Source organism: Mobula hypostoma, chromosome 1 (assembly GCF_963921235.1).
Source record: "Mobula hypostoma chromosome 1, sMobHyp1.1, whole genome shotgun sequence".
NCBI lineage: Eukaryota > Metazoa > Chordata > Chondrichthyes > Myliobatiformes > Myliobatidae > Mobula > Mobula hypostoma.
The window spans coordinates 109,575,895-109,592,665 of record NC_086097.1 but is presented as its reverse complement, the minus strand read 5'-3'; the positions used below and the strand labels follow the sequence as shown (position 1 = coordinate 109,592,665).

General features: G+C 41.0%; 1 protein-coding gene across 2 annotated transcripts in view; it reads left to right on the top strand.

Moving 5' to 3' along the window:
• itprid1 (ITPR interacting domain containing 1) overlaps window positions 1-16,771 on the top strand; it is a 163,385-nt gene that overhangs the window by 75,569 nt on the left and 71,045 nt on the right. For both annotated transcript variants that reach the window (XM_063034430.1, XM_063034350.1), the window contains 4 exons: window positions 2,414-2,616; window positions 3,693-4,135; window positions 11,714-11,771; window positions 16,627-16,697. In XM_063034430.1, the coding sequence (XP_062890500.1) occupies window positions 2,414-2,616; window positions 3,693-4,135; window positions 11,714-11,771; window positions 16,627-16,697 (775 nt within the window). The remainder of the gene's footprint in view (window positions 1-2,413; window positions 2,617-3,692; window positions 4,136-11,713; window positions 11,772-16,626; window positions 16,698-16,771) is intronic.

The window sequence follows — 16,771 nt, the reverse complement described above, 5'->3', positions numbered from 1 at the left end:
TCGAAAGGGCGTACAGGAGCGAGCTACACCAGTTAGTTGGGTGATGTTGAGGCAATAAACTTGCACTCATTACCAACAAGGCCAAAGAGCTGATTGTGGACTTCAGGACGGGTAAGATGAAGGAACACATACCAATCATCATAGAGGGATCAGAAATGGAGAGAGTGAGCAGTTTCAAGCTCCTGGGTGTCAGTATCTCTGAGGACCTAACCTGGACACAACATATTGATATAGCTATAAAGAAGGCAAGACAGCGGCTATATTTCATTAAGAACTTGAGGAGATTTGGTTTGCTAACAAAAACTTCTACAAATGTACCATGAAGAGCATTTTGACTGGCTGCATATCACTGTCTGGTATGGGGGAGGGGTTGTGGGGCTACTGCACAAGATTGAAGTAATTTGCAGAAACTTGTAAAATTAGTCGGCTCCATCATGGGTACTAACTGCTGTAGTATCCAAGACATCTGTAGGGAGTGGTGCCTTAGAAAGGCGGCGTCCATCATTAAGGATCCCCACCACCCAGGACATGCCCTCTTCTCACTGTTATCATCAGGTAGGAGATACAGAAGCCTGAAGGGACATACTCAGTGATTCAGGAACAGCGGCCATAAAGTTAACAAATTTCATGACATATACTGGTGATATTAAACCTGATTCTGATTCTAATTTTTATTATTTATATTTGCATTTGCGCAGATTGTTGTCTTCTGTTCTCTGGTTGATGTTTCACTGATCCTCATAGAGATTGTTCTATAGGCTTGCTGAGTTTGTCCACAAGAAAATGAATCTCAGGGTTGTTTATAATGACGTATGTATGTTTTTATAATAATATTTATTTTGAACTTTGAACTTTGATTTTTTTTTCAGTTGTCATCGAGTTGTCATCTAGCCTAGCAGAAAAACTGCACCACATAGTACATAGTGAAATCAAGCCAAGGACACTTGAGCCTAAATTGATGAGATCTTCAAAGTGTTTCATCTAGTGGCTGTTGTGTTTGATAAGCTGTCATCTACTGTCTTTTAGGTGGTAGAGTAACCATGTATATCTTAGCTTCAGCTTGTTGCTGGGCCTTCTGTGGTTTTGAATGAGTTTTGCCATCTTATGCCTACGAACCTTGATGAAATTATCAATCCAAGAATGCTTGCATTTCTGATTAATCAACTGATACATCCCTTGGTCATTCTCAGCAAACCATTCCCCACCTTTACTCGTGGAGAACCCATGAGTCTCTTCACAGGTACAAATTATAGCAGATGTCACACAGTCCAGGCATCACATTACAAGTCCAATCAAAGCAGAGTCAGACAGTCCAGACATCGCATCACAGGTCCAATCAAATCAGTCAGACAGTCCAGACATTGCATCACAGATCCAATCAAATCAGTCAGACAGTCCAGACATTGCATCACAGATCCAATCAAATCAGTCAGACAGTCCAGACATTGCATCACATGTCCAATCAAATCAGAGTCAGACAGTCCAGACATTGCATCACAGATCCAATCAAATCAGTCAGACAGTCCAGACATTGCATCACATGTCCAATCAAATCAGAGTCAGATAGTCCAGGCATCGCATCACAGATCCAATCAAATCAGCCAGACAGTCCAGACATTGCATCACATGTCCAATCAAATCAGAGTCACCAGGTACTTGGGAGAGGAAGTTTCATTGAGGGGCCTTGAGCCATTTGAGGTGAATTTTATTGGAATAGCCTTACCATTACCGGTATTGTTTGGGGGGCTAGGCTGATGAACATAACAGAGTGACTAAGGTGGTGGGCAGTGAGCTGCATCCTGACATCCATAAGGCATCCATTGTAGCTTGTGAAGCCTCAGCAGTGACTGAGTCTTCTGCATCATAATCCATGATCCTCAAGCATCTTTACAGTCTTTGGTTGAGGATAAAGCGGGATAGAGAGCCTGCCTTTCTGTGGAATCTTTTTCACCATCTTGTATCTCCTGATTCTTCAGTGGTATTTAATTGCTGATTACAGTAAATAATTAAAAATATCCATTTTATTATTTTGAGAAAACATATCATAAAGAAATAACAAATATAATAAATTAAAACAGGTAGAAAGAAAATTACTTCCCTTAATTGCCAGGATGTGAATACCTATTCAATAAATGCCATTTATTTACCAGGTTTAGCTGATATAAGATCACTAAAATAAAGCCATTTTCAGATCCAAGCCTATGTTCTTGGTCTTTTAAAATAATCTTTCATTTTTTTGTTAGTGTGAGTTTTGAAAGGGAAGATATAAACTTGTGTTTCCTGGATAACTGGACCTCTTAATTACTAACCCAGTAGTATAACATCACTCCACCACAACTTAAACAAGTTAACACTTCTTGATTTCTGACATTGTACAATATACTTTTAACACCCTAATTTGCCTAATTTTCAGTGTTTTTGAATTTCTGAATCGCTGGCACAGTGACCCTGAGGAACTTCTACTTGACCTTGGGTTTGGCAAAGAGGAGCCTGACATCTCAACCAAAATACCAGCTCGTTTCATCAACAGCTGCTCTGTTGCAACTGGAATAAACATAGGAGTCTTTCTGGAAGCTCAGAAGTCACGAATGGAGATGGAAATTCTTGATATATGCAGTAAGGAGATTTCCACATACCCAAGCTTCATGAAATGTCCCTGGAATTACATGAGATTCCACACTGTTAGTTCAAAAGGAACTTGCATTTGATCATGAGAATTTCTTCTCCAAAGTAACACTAGCTATTTTTTTACAATTCAGGGTTTGCTTTTCTTTCTAATTTAAATCACTTCCACTAATTTGAAGTTAGAAAAGTGACAGAAGTACTTTCTGCTTCGTCGAGCACCTCTGCTCCATCCGCCTACCACAATTGGGGCTTCCCAGTGGCCAAACATTTTACTTCCTATTAAGAGATTTTGAAAGGGTAGGGGCAGTGATAAAAGGAAAGAACAAGTATGAGTAAAAAGTAATCACTTGGAATAGTTTGGAAATGTTGACTTTTTATTGCCCTTCATAGATGCTGCCTGACTCAGCATTTTGTGTGTGTCCTCGAGATTTCCAGCATCTGCGGAATTTCTTTTATTTATCGTTTGGAATGTCATCCAACACAAGCACCATTATTGGCAGTAGTAATGTTTTCAATGAAACCTGATGATTTCCCAGTGGCCAGCTATTTAAATTCCAATTCCCATTCCCATTTCGACATGTCAGTCCATAGTCCCCTCTTGTGCCAAGATAAGGTCACACTCAGGGTGGAGAAGCAACACCTTATATTCTGTCTGGGTACTCTCCAACCTGATGGTATGAATATTGATTTCTCCTTCCGGTAAACAGGTTCCCCCACCCTACTCTATTGCCCACTCTGGCCTTTTACTCCTTCTCACCTGCAGGTCCCTTCCTCCTTCCCTTTCTCCATTGGCCGACTCTCCTCTCCTATCAGATTCCTTCTTCTCTAGTCCTGGCTGCTTCTCTCCCACTGGGCCTCACTTGTCACCTTCCAGCTAGCTTCCTTCTAGCCTCCTTCCCCTCCCCACACCTTTTTATCCTGGCATCTCCCCTCTTCCTTCTCAGTCCTGAAGAAGGGTCTTGGCTCGCAACATTGACTGGTTATTCATTTCCGTAGATGCTGCCTGACCTGCCGAGCTCCTTCAGCATATTGTGTGTGTTGTAATGTACTTTTGTCCTTGTTCACAGAAATAACGACCCAAAATGTTTCGTCTGAGCTCAACAATGTGCAAATGCAACCGGTGGACACAAAAACTGAACCTACAGCACTGCTGAGAAGCATTTCACAGAGAAACCCTTCTATAGACATTCAGGATTCTCAAAAACCTGAAGAAAACTGTGGAAATAACGAGAATACTTTGAGCACTTTAGGAAGGGAAAGAAAATATGCTTTCCTCTGTGCTCATACAGTTACTCCTCAAGATGACAGCATCATGTCACAATGGAAAGTAGAACAGAATGAAGATCAGAGAAAGGCACCTGGTTTGTCTCTTGATTTGAAAACAGCCCAAGATTATCCCCTGCCGGAAGCATCTGCTAAAGACAAAGACTTTCAGTTTCAAATGCTCCATGCAAAGAAGCTGAAGCACAGCATGTGTGACCAGTTACCAGAATCCTTTGAAATAGAAGAGGTAAGCAAAGCCAGGCATCATACTTCAGTGTGAATGGCTCTCAGGGTTTGCCAACTGGAGGTTAGATTATTGAAGTATGGAACTTAGGGATGGATGGAGGTGGTGCTGGTGGTTTCTGCAAAGTTGAGAGAGTATAAGAATAATTGAAAGTAACTAAGGGACTTAGCCTGATGGTGGAACCAATCCAGCAATGTGTTGGGAAGACCTAGTTGTTGAGAAAGTGCCCAATAAATGTCATTTCCAGCACAATAGAACCCACAAGGGCTCCACAGAGATCAACAGTATTCCACGCGTCTCCGATGCAGAAGTCATGGGTAAGGTGCCCAGAAGTACAAAATCAAATTTCTGAACTGGAAATATTGTTATCATATTTCACTGGAGAATGTTAGACTGCATTCCAGTGTATTAAATGGCAGTCCAATGATTGAATTACAAGCTAATCCCTTTTCTGAAAATTAAAAAAAAACTTTTGATGTTGGTGAAAAGTACAAATGGTGTGAATATTCAGCAGGCCAGACAGCTTTTGTGGAAAGAGAAACAGTCAATGTTTTGTCTAAACTCGGAAATGTTTCCCTACTCCTTGATGTTTCCCGTTATCTGCATTTTCTGTATCAAATCTTTTGTCGACTCTATCTAGTAAACTGATTAACTTTGTAGCATTTATCCTTCATCAGCTACCTTCTCTTTCCTTACTCTTTGTGTCTCTCCATATTTCACTTTCCTACTGACCTTTGTGAATAGTTAATTTGGATGTTTTACACTCCCTGTGCATAAATTGAAACTATTGGAGCCCAGGACAAATATCTATGATAAGTTATTAGGAACTGTCTGCAAAACTGAATGTTCCTAGTTGATTATCCCACTGTGATTTCTGTCCATTGAACAATGCTCCATCCATGTGGATATACTATCCCAGCCTTAAAAAAAAGTTACTCAAAAATTGATAGGAATCTGGAGATTACAGCCTGAAAGACTAGTCAATGCTGTTCATAATGTTTAGTTAAGGTGAAATTAGTGTGAGTAGCTCTTTATTGATCAACGATAGGATTTTGGCCTGAAACGTTGACTGCATTCTTTTCCTAGATGCTGGCTGGCTTGCTGAGTTCCTCCAGCATTTTGTGCATGTTGCTCAGATTTCTAGCATCTCCAGATTTTCTCTTGTTTAGACCCCTTACTTTGTTTACTTAACTTATTCTGCAGTGAACTTTGAAAGAGTGCCACTAGTCTGTTCACCTTCGTTGTATCCCACCAGGGATTTAGCTCCGATTTGTCCAGTGGTGCTCCCTTAACATCTCTCATATTTTGATGATATTTGTTCGTTTAGGCTCCTTGGATCATTGAATTCTCCCATTTCTGCTGGGCAGAGAAATAGCAGATGGAATTTAAACCATACAAATGTGAGGTGTTGCACCTTGGCTGGGCAAATGCAAGGAGACAGTACACTGTTAGGGGCATGACTCTTAACAGTGTTATTGAGCAGAAAGTTCTTGGGATCCAAGTTCATAGATCCATAGACACAGGATTTTAGGATGGTTAAGAAAGATAATGGAATTCTTGCTTTAACAGTTAAGTTTCCTCTCATTTAATGTTCTCATTAAAGATCTTTTTGTATGGGCACGTTGGAGTACTGTCTCATTAGTTATCCTACCTTTATATGATATTTTCAGCATTCTTCTAAGAAACCACATTTCTGTTGCTTCTAAGTTTCTTTGGAGTTCTGGTGTTATAGTCCATGTTTCGGAAGCATACAGCAAGATTGACCAGATGTAACATTTTAGTAGCCTAAGCCTTGTTGTCATAGAAATGTGTCTGTTGGTAAAAATAGGTTTCATTTTTTTGGAAGTTGGTCTTGGCAATGGCAATTCTTCTTTTTGTTTCTACTTTACTTCTAGCATCCTGTGATATAAAGCTACCAAGGTAACTAAAGCTGGTCTTTTGTTCAGTCTCTTGGTTGCTGATGTACATTTGGTAGTTTTCCAGGGTAGTAATGTTTAATACCGGAGGGCATGCATTGAAGGTGAGGGGGGACGTGAAGGGTAAGTTTTTTACTCAGAGAGTGGTGGATGCCTGGAATGTTCTAATGTTCTGTCTGGTATGGTGGTGGTAGAGGCAAATATACTGGAGGCCTTTCAGAGATGTTTAGATAGGCACCTGGATTATGGGGCAGATGGAGGGATATGGACATGGGGTAGGTTAGAGGGATTTGTTTTTTGGGGGGTTTGATTTACTTTTTAGCTGGTTTGGCTTTTGCTGGGCTGTGCTGTTCTACTGTACCTCCAGAAGTGAAAACAAAATTGGAAACAAACTAGAATCACAAAAGACTGCAAGTGTTGAAAATCTGGAACTGAGTCAGCTAGGCAGCGTGGAGGAACATGAGGGAAAACAGACTGTCGATGTTTCGGGTCGAGGTCCTTCAACAGATCTGGAAAGGAGGAGGGCAGATGGCCAGTGGGAAAAGGTGGAGGGCTGCTAAGAGAGGACAGTGGACCATGAAATAAAGGGAAGGAGTTGAGGAGGGGAACCGACTGCAGGAGGGTGATTGGGAGATGGAGAGAACAAAACAGGGGAAAGATGGGGTGATGGAGGCAGAGGGATAAGGGAAAACGAAGGAAGGTCAGAGATCTGTTGCTACCAGAAGTTAGTGAAATTGACATTTATGCTATCAGTTTGAAGACTACCAAGGCAGAGTATGAGGCACAGAATAGTTGTTAAATGTTTCAGCCATTTCTTTGTTGCCCACCGCAATTTATCCACACAGTGTCTAATATACATTTAACATTTTCTGCTCTTTCTTTGAATAAGTCACGGAATTGTACAGCATAGAAAAATGCCCTATAGCCCACCAGCAATTACTTAGTATCGCCACGTTCGTATATAGGGAGACCTTGTAGTAGCCACCAGAATAACGTCGGAATTTGGGAAGAAATCAGAGCACCATATGGTTATAAACAAAACATATCTGCCTGACACAGACAGCTCCCAACGTTAGGAAGGAACGCAAAGTTTTAAAGCTGCAATCCTGTCATGCTAACTGCTGCTTCACTGTGTTACTACTTGGTTATGGAAACATTAATTTATTTCATTTTGTTAAACAGCTCGTGTATATCTTTCTCTTTCTTTGATAGTTCATTGGTCATTTTTTGTTGCTTCTCGAACTTCTCAAACTGCAGGCTTTCTAATCTTCTTCACAACATCATAGTTTTCATCATAGAAATCATAATTTTCTTCACTGTACAATCGGTGGCCACTTTATTCAGTAGCTACTGTAACTAATGAAGTGATCACTGAATGCTTACTCATGGTCTTCTGCTGCTGTAGCCCATCCACCTCAAGGTTCAATGTGTTGTGCATTTTTCTAAAAATTATTTATTGAGATAGAGTGTAGAGTAGGTCCCCTCGCCCCTTCGAGCCACACTGCCCAACAATCCCCCAATTTAATCTGAGTGAAATCCTGGGATTGGTGATCATGGAACAATGTACAATGACCAATTAATGTACCAACTGATATGTCTTTGGACTGTAGGAGAAAACAGGAGGAAACCCACACAGTCACAGGGAGAACGTACAAATTTCTTTCAGGCAGCAGCGGGAATTGAACCTGGGTCACCTGTACTGTTAAGTATTGTGCTAACCGCTACGCTACCATGCCGCCCATTCAAAGAACATTTAAAGATGCTCTTCTACAAAACATGTGGCTTTTTGAGTTACTGTCAGCTTCCTCTCTCAGCTTGAACTAGCCTGGCCTTTCTCCTCTAACCTCCCTCATTGACAATGCATTTTCTCCCACAGAACTTCTGCTCACTGGGTGTTCTTTTTGTTTATCACATCATTCTCTGTAAACTCTAGAAACTATTGCGTGTGAAAATCTCAGGAGATCAGTTTTTGAAATACTCAAACCACCCCATCTGGCACCAACAATCATTCCATGGTCAAAGTCACTTAAATCACTTTTATCCCCCATTCTGATGTTGGGTCTGAATAATAACTGAACCTTTTGACCATGTCTGTATGTTTTTATGTACGGAGTTGCTGCCACACGATTGGTTGATTATATATTTGCATGAACAAACAGGTGTACAGGTGCACCTCATAAAGTGAGCCGCTGAGTCTATATTAATTGAAGATTCCGAGCATTTCTTTATCCATTGGAAAATTTTGTAAATTAATTTCCCAATTAACTGATGCATTCCTTTAACTTGTACAAAGAGTTTTATTTAACATTAAAACTACTTTTCCAAATAATTTGTTACTCCAGAAGTACGTATTCAAAATTCTGCCCTATTTTGCATGAAAGATAAAAGTTTTTAATGCAGAAAGCATTTGAATCTTTAATTGTTGCCTCATATTTCATGCCCTCCTGACCTGAGACCTGGCTAAACGATGCTTGTCTCTGGGAGCTGAACGTCCAAGGATACACGGTGTATCGGAAGGATAGGAAGGTAGGCAGAGGGAGCGGCGTGGCTTTATTGGTAAGAAATGATATTAAATCATTAGAAAAAGGTGATATAGGATCGGAAGGTGCAGAATCTTTATGGGTTGAGCTAAGAAATAGCAGGGGTAAAAGGACCCTGATGGCAGTTATTTATAGGCCTCCAAACAGCTGAAGGGATATGGACTACAAATTACAACTAGAAATAGAAAAGGCTTGTCAGAAGGGCAGTGTTATGATAATTGTGGGGGATTTTAACATGCGAGTGGATTGGGAAAATCAGGTCAGCACTGGATCTCAAGAGAGAGAATTTGTAGAATGTCTGCGAGATGGCTTTTTAGAACAGCTTGTTGTTGAGCCCACTAGGGGATCGGCTGTACTGGATTGGGTATTGTGTAATGAACCAGAGGTGATTAAAGAGATTGAGGTGAAGGAACCCTTAGGAGACAGTGATCATAACATGATTGAGTTCACTGTGAAATTAAAAAAAGAAAAGCCGAAATCTGATGTGTCGGTATTTCAGTGGAGTAAAGGAAATTACAGTGACATGAGAGAGGAACTGGCCAAAGTTGACTGGAAAGGGAAACTGGCGGGAAAGACAGCAGAGCAGCAGTGGCTGGAGTTTATGCGAGAAATGAGGAAGGTGCAAGACAGGTATATTCCAAAAAAGAAGAAATTTTCGAGTGGAAAAAGGATGCAACCGTGGTTGACAAGAGAAGTCAAAGCCAAAGTTAAAGCAAAGGAGAGGGCATACAAGGAAGCAAAAATTAGTGGGAGGACAGAGGATTGGGAAATTTTTAAAACCTTACAAAAGGAAACCAAGAAGGTCATTAAGAGAGAAAAGATTAACTATGAAAGGAAGCTAGCAAATAATATCAAAGAGGATACTAAAAGCTTTTTCAAGTATATAAAGAGTAAAAGACAGGTGAGAGTAGATATAGGAACGATAGAAAATGATGCTGGAGAAATCGTAATGGGAGATAAGGAGATAGCAGAGGAACTGAACGAGTATTTTGCATCAGTCTTCACTGAGGAAGACATCAACAGTATACTGGACACTCAAGGGTGGCAGGGAAGAGAAGTTTGCGCAGTCACAATTATGACATAGAAAGTACTCAGGAAGCTGAATAGTCTAAAGGTAGATAAATCTCCCGGACCAGGTGGAATGCACCCTCATGTTCTGAAGGTAGTAGCTGTGGAGATTGCGGAGGCATTAGCGATGATCTTTCAAAAGTCGATAGATCCTGGCATGATTCCGGAAGACTGGAAGATTGCAAATGTCACTCCGCTATTTAAGAAGGGGGCAAGGAAGCAAAAAGGAAATGATAGACCTGTTAGCTTGACATCGGTGGTTGGGAAGTTGTTGGAGTCAATTGTCAAGGATGAGGTTACAGAGTACCTGGAGGCATATGACAAGATAGGCAGAACTCAGCATGGATTCCTTAAAGGAAAATCCTGCCTGACAAACCTATTACAATTTTTGAGGAAATTACCAGTAGGCTAGACAAGGGAGATGCAGTGGATTTTGTTTATTTGGATTTTCAGAAGGCCTTTGACAAGGTGCCACACATGAGGCTACTTAACAAGATAAGAGCCCTTGGAATTACGGGAAGTTACATACGTGGATAGAGCGTTGGCTGATTGGCAGGAAACAGAGAGTGGGAATAAAGGGATCCTATTCTGGTTGGCTGCCGGTTACCAGTGGTGTTCCACAGGGATCAGTGTTGGGGCCGCTTCTTTTTACATTGTACATCAATGATTTGGATTATGGAATAGATGGCTTTGTGGCTAAGTTTGCTGACAATACGAAGATAGGTGGAGGGGACGGTAGTGCTGAGGAAACGGAGAGTCTGCAGAGAGACTTAGATAGATTGGAAGAATGGGCAGAGAAGTGGCAAATGAAGTACAATGTTGGAAAGTGTATGGTTATGCACTTTGGCAGAAAAAATAAACGGGCAGACTATTATTTAAACGGGGAAAGAATTCAAAGTTCTGAGATGCAACGGGACTTGGGAGTCCTCGTACAGGATACCCTTAAAGTTAACCTCCAGGTTGAGTCAGTAGTGAAGAAGGCGAATGCAATGTTGACATTCATTTCTAGAGGAATAGAGTGTAGGAGCAGGGATGTGATGTTGAGGCTCTATAAGGCACTGGTGAGACCTCACTTGGAGTACTGTGGGCAGTTTTGGTCTCCTTATTTAAGAAAGGATATGCTGACGTTGGAGAGGGTACAGAGAAGATTCACTAGAATGATTTCAGGAATGAGAGGGTTAACATATGAGGAACGTTTGTCCGCTCTTGGACTGTATTCCTTGGAGTTTAGAAGAATGAGGGGAGACCTCATAGAAACATTTTGAATGTTGAAAGGCATGGACAGAGTGGATGTGGCAAAGTTGTTTCCCATGATGGGGGAGTCTAGTACGAGAGGGCATGACTTAAGGATTGAAGGGCGCCCATTCAGAACAGAAATGCGAAGAAGTTTTTTTAGTCAGAGGGTGGTGAATCTATGGAATTTGTTGCCACGGGCAGCAGTGGAGGCCAAGTCATTGGGTGTATTTAAGGCAGAGATTGATAGGTATTTAAGTAGCCAGGGCATCAAAGGTTATGGTGAGAAGACGGAGGAGTGAGACTAAATAGGAGAATGGATCAGCTCATGATAAAATGGTAGAGCGGACTCGATAGGCCGAATGGCCTACTTCTGCTCCTTTGTCTTATGGTCTTATGGTCTTATGGAAAAGCAAAATAAGTACAGATGCTAGAAATCTAAAATAAAAAGAGAAACTATTAAAAATACTCAACATGTCAGAGAGTATCTGTGGAGAGAGAAGCAGAGTTAACGTTTCATGTATTGATGTTTCCAAACATACTTTTTTCTCTCTCTGCAGATGCTGCCATATCTACTGAATATTTCTAGTAATTTCTGTTTTAACTTATGTTTAACATTTCACCTGAAAAGATTAATCGCTGCTTGGATACTTCCTCAGTACAATATTGGAAAGAGCATTCTGCATGGTTTTTGTAACATTTTGTGATAAACCGACATGGATATAGCCGTTGAAGATCCAAGGGGAATAAACTGACATGGGTATAGTTGTTGAAAATCCAAGGGGATAATCAAACTAAATTAAGTGATTTGTTTTGTGTCTTAGGTGAAGAGTTTTGATGAAGATAGTTCTCCAGGAATTGCTGCTAACAAAAATTGTTCAGGTAAATATATATTTTAATCATAGAATATTGAACATGGGAAGTAAATGTGTCATAGTTACAATGAAGAAACAAATTATCAATAGTTTTCTTAGCAATATATTTAATCTCAGACATTTAATACTTTTCAATTTTTCCATGTGTGGCTGTCAGTACTTATTACCTATCTTTGTAATTAGGTGGTGGGGTGGAGATACTGTATGTCTCTGCCCAAGGTGGTGTAAGGCACTCCTTTCCTCTGCTAGTCTGCAGGTCACCCTTGGGCGAGGTGTAGCACCTGCTTAGCTCCCCACACCCACCCAGATCAGGGTCACGTGAAGCCATCGAAGCAGGTTGGTGGGTGGTCTTGTGAGCAGCTGGTGCATATCACAAGTCCTGGTTATGTGACCACTGACACTAGGCAGACAATCTCTGGAGAGTATTGATAATAGCTGGGGTCACCCATTTTGTAAAGACACTGCCCAGAAGAAGGCAATGGTAAACCACTTCCGTAGAAACATTTGCCAAGAACAGTCATTGTTGTGAGAGCATGATCGTCCATGTCATACGACACGGCACATAATGATGATGTCATATGACATAGCACATAATGATGATGTCATACAACACGGCAAATGATGATGATGACGACTCCTTTGAGCCCTACAGTTGTTCCTTTGAAAAGGTGAAAATGTGCATAACCATTGTCTTTTCATCCCTTCCTTTTGTCATTCTTGCCTACTGACTGCAGAATCAGGTTTATTATCACTGACAGACGTCATGAAATTTGTTGCTTTGTGGCAGCAGCACAATGCAATACATAAAAGTGACTAACTTCATCATCGTTATGTGCTGTGTTGTATGATATGGGTGATCATGGTTTATGACCATGAATATTCTTGTCAAAGTTTTCTACAGAAGTGTTTCACCATTCCCTTCTTCTGGGCAGTGTCTTTACAAGCTGGTTGACCCCAGCCATTATCAATACTCTTCAGAGATTGTCTGCCTGGTGTCAGTGGTCACATAACCAGGACTTGTGATATGCACCAGCTGATCATACGATCATCCACCACCCTGACCCCATGGCTTCACATGACCCTGATCGGAAGGGCGAGGCTAAGCAGGTGCTACACCTTGCCCAGAGGTGTCCTGCAGTCTAGTGGAGGGAAAAAGTACCTTACACCTCCTTTGGTAGAGATATATTTCCACCCCGCCAACCAAAATTAAAATTACTGTAAGTTACAAAATAAATACATCATACAAAAGATGAATAGTGAGGTAGTGTTCATGGACTGATTCACCAAACTCAGAAGGGTAGGAATATGTGAAAGAATCAGTATCCAATAATCTTCCTTTATCAAAATAATTCTTACTCCTCTCCAGGAGTATTGCCCTTTCTTTGGCCTTTACTAAAACGTGTCTATTGCCTTCATCTTAAAAATGTCTCAATAATATGCAAAAAAAGGAAACAACAGAAAATGGAAGTGAGGATAAGATGTAATATAAGGATTCAATATGAACCTATATTAAGACAGGTTACCGCTAAGAATTTTTTAAATTAAAAAAAATCGTAGTCTAAGACAGTTTCAGCCAATATGTGTGATATATGTATCCCTGCAGAGCACTGAAATTACAGAGAGCTGTAGCTATTCATACACATATCACAACAGCATACACATAATCAAGTATATCATAAAGGGATATTTGTTCAAAAAGCGGGTGGCACCTGTATAGCTGCAATATTACCTCTTGGCTCCTAAATTCAATTCCACGATTGATGAAGGCCAATACACCATATGCCTTCTTAACCACAGTGTCAACCTGCACAGCTGCTTTGAGCGTCGTATGGACTCGGACCCCAAGATCCCTCTGATCCTCCACACTGCCAAGAGTCTTACCATTAATACTATATTCTGCCATCATATTTGACCTACCAAAATGAACCACTTCACATTTATCTGTGTTGAACTCCATCTGCCACTTCTCAGCCCAGTTTTGCATCCTATCAATGTCCCATTATAATTTCTGACAGCCCTCCACACTATCCACAACACCTCCAACTTTTGCATCATTAGCAAACTTACTAACCCATCCCTCCCCTTCCTCATCCAGGTTATTTATATAAATCATGAAGAGTAAGAGTCCCAGAACAGATCCCTGAGGCACACCTCTGGTCACCGACCTCCATGCAGAATATGCCTTTCCTTTAGGAAGGCTGATCAGGGGCATAAAGAATCAATGGTGAAAACAGAAATCTACTTGTGGTCCTAATCCTGCTTTACATTGATTGGCTGAGATAAAAACTAGAGTTGTTCTTCTTGGGAGAATTTAGTTTAATTTTCTCCTTAGTGCTGCAAGGTCTCCACAAGTCTTGCTGTTTCCATAAACTGTGAATTCAAGTTAGTTTCCAATCATTCAGCAATAAAATCTAGAAGATGTAAATGAATCAAATTTATCAATATACAGCCAGGAAGAATGAAGGTGGAGAAGTAGAAATAGAAAAGGTTGTATTAGGAATAATATAAAATTAATTTGATAAGTGAAGTTGGCTAATAATGAAGGCAAACAAAACTGTCAATGACAGAATCTGGGACAAGGATACAAAATTATGGAAGAGCTCAGTAGGTCAGGCAGTATATGAGGAGATAAGAAATGCAAGTTGACATTTCAGGTTGCAAATCTGCCTTTGGATCAATGCGGGGGATTGACTCAAGATGTTTATTTGAATCTTTTGCCCACACACATGTTGCTTCACCCACTGGGTTCTTCCTGCATTCTGTTTTTTTTTGGGCTAATAATGAGCATGGTGTAAAGCCAAAACTGACAACCAGCTTCTTAATCCAGTCTAGTGAACCTATCCAGCCCTATCTGTAGATGATGTCCATGTAATTCAATGTGGTTGGTACTTTGGTTATAATATTCATTATTACTTATGAGAAAAATTTGACTATCTTGCAGTGCAGTAATATGTTTCTAATCTAGTCTCTGATATCTCCTTGTATATCTTCAGATTTATCTCATTTCTTAGTTACTCATTTGCATTGCAAATTTAATAGGGGCGGTATTACTGAGAAGCCCAAGGATCATTTGAGTGGTTGCTATGTGTGTGACAATATAGGAACTTAATACGTACTGCCCCTTACACCGCTGGCACTTTGGGCAACAATGAAAGTCCTCCATCGCTGTCTGCCCTCAGCCATCTTCTCCATTGTGCCCCAGTTGTGGTTCAGGGTCCTCATTTCTGCTTCTACCATATGGCGCCAACACACATAAAAGTTGCTGGTGAACGCAGCAGGCCAGGCAGCATCTCTAGGAAGAGGTGCAGTCGACGTTTCAGGCTGAGACCCTTCGTTAGGACTAACTGAAGGAAGAGTGAGTAAGGGATTTGAAAGTTGGAGGGGGAGGGGGAGATCCAAAATGATAGGAGAAGACAGGAGGGGGAGGGATGGAGCCAAGAGCTGGACAGGTCATAGGCAAAAGGGATACGAGAGGATCATGGGACAGGAGGTCCAGGAAGAAAGACAAGAGGGTGGGGTGGGACCCAGAGGATGGGCAAGGGGTATATTCAGAGGGACAGTCCTGACGAAGGGTCTCGGCCTGAAACGTCGACTGTACCTCTTCCTAGAGATGCTGCCTGGCCTGCTGCGTTCACCAGCAACTTTTATGTGTGTTGCTTGAATTTCCAGCATCTGCAGAATTCCTGTTGTTATATGGCGCCAAGTTGTCTTTAGTATCTGGCATTTCCCCCACCCTTCAGGAATACAGTAAAGAAATGTGTTGATGATGGACAATAAACTGGACTGGTCAAAGAACACTGAGGGTGTCTACAAGAAGAGTCAGAGCCGTCTCTATTTCCTGAGGAGACTGAGGTCCGAGATATTTCGGAAGCTGGCACTGTGGGTTGCGTATCATAACAGCTAGGTTCTGAAAATCCACAAGCTCTAGTTACATAAGGCAAGAAAATAATGAATCAGTGGTTCTAATGTTATTAGATGTTATAGTGAAGTGTTTTCTCGTACATTTCCTTTAAATTCTCTCAGTTTGTGAATGGGTGTAAAGCAAGCAAACTTGAAAAGCACAAGTCCTGATGAAGGGGCTGGCCTGCAAAGTCGAACCACACCACCCCAACAATCCTTGACAAATCCAATTAGCCCTAGCCTAATCACAAGACAATTTACAATGACCAACTAGTCTATCCAGTACATCTTTGAACTGTGGGGGGAAACCCACATATTCCACAGGGAGGACACAGAGACTCCTTACAGACCTGCTTTCAATAGCGGCAGCAGAGGACAATTTCCTATTGGATCACTTCCCTGCAAACTATTTAATGAATCCTGCAGGACACTGGTTACCCACAACACTTCCTCTCTCAGAGACAAGCAGTCTCTCACCATTTAAATAAAATGCTTCATTGCTGGCAATGTGGACAATTTTCATGTTTTCCTACATTATGCTCCACCTGGCAGATCTATATCCATTATGGTTTAGTAATAGTTGGTGTGGACTCCAGTTGTACAAAGGACCTGTTTCCTTTCTGAATCTCTCTACAACTGCACAACACTTTATTTCCTGATGTCCTTTCACAGCCCACATTCTTATCATTGTTTTTGTTGAAGGTGTCAGGTGATCTAAGTATCACTAGAGTTTTCCCTTGTACCCTCACAATTGTCACCCTCACTACAAGAAACTGGGTGAAAATTGACCATCATGGTTTTCAAGTTGACAACAGTGACTCCATATACAAAAATAATGTTTCAAGGTACATCTGGGGGAAATGAATGATAGACGATGTTTATGAAGACTCACTTTTATGGTCACAATGTTTTTGGTTGATTACCATGCTATGTTGAATTATGTATGTATCTTTTCCTTGCAGATATAAAGAGAGAAAATAGTTGTCAGTCGGAGAGTAGTGGATTTCTGGAGGAGCCATTCATTCCACCACAGGTAGATAACTCCATGTCACAATAAACCATCTTTCATGTAGAGGGAAGCCTGCATCTGTTACTAACCTTGCCTCT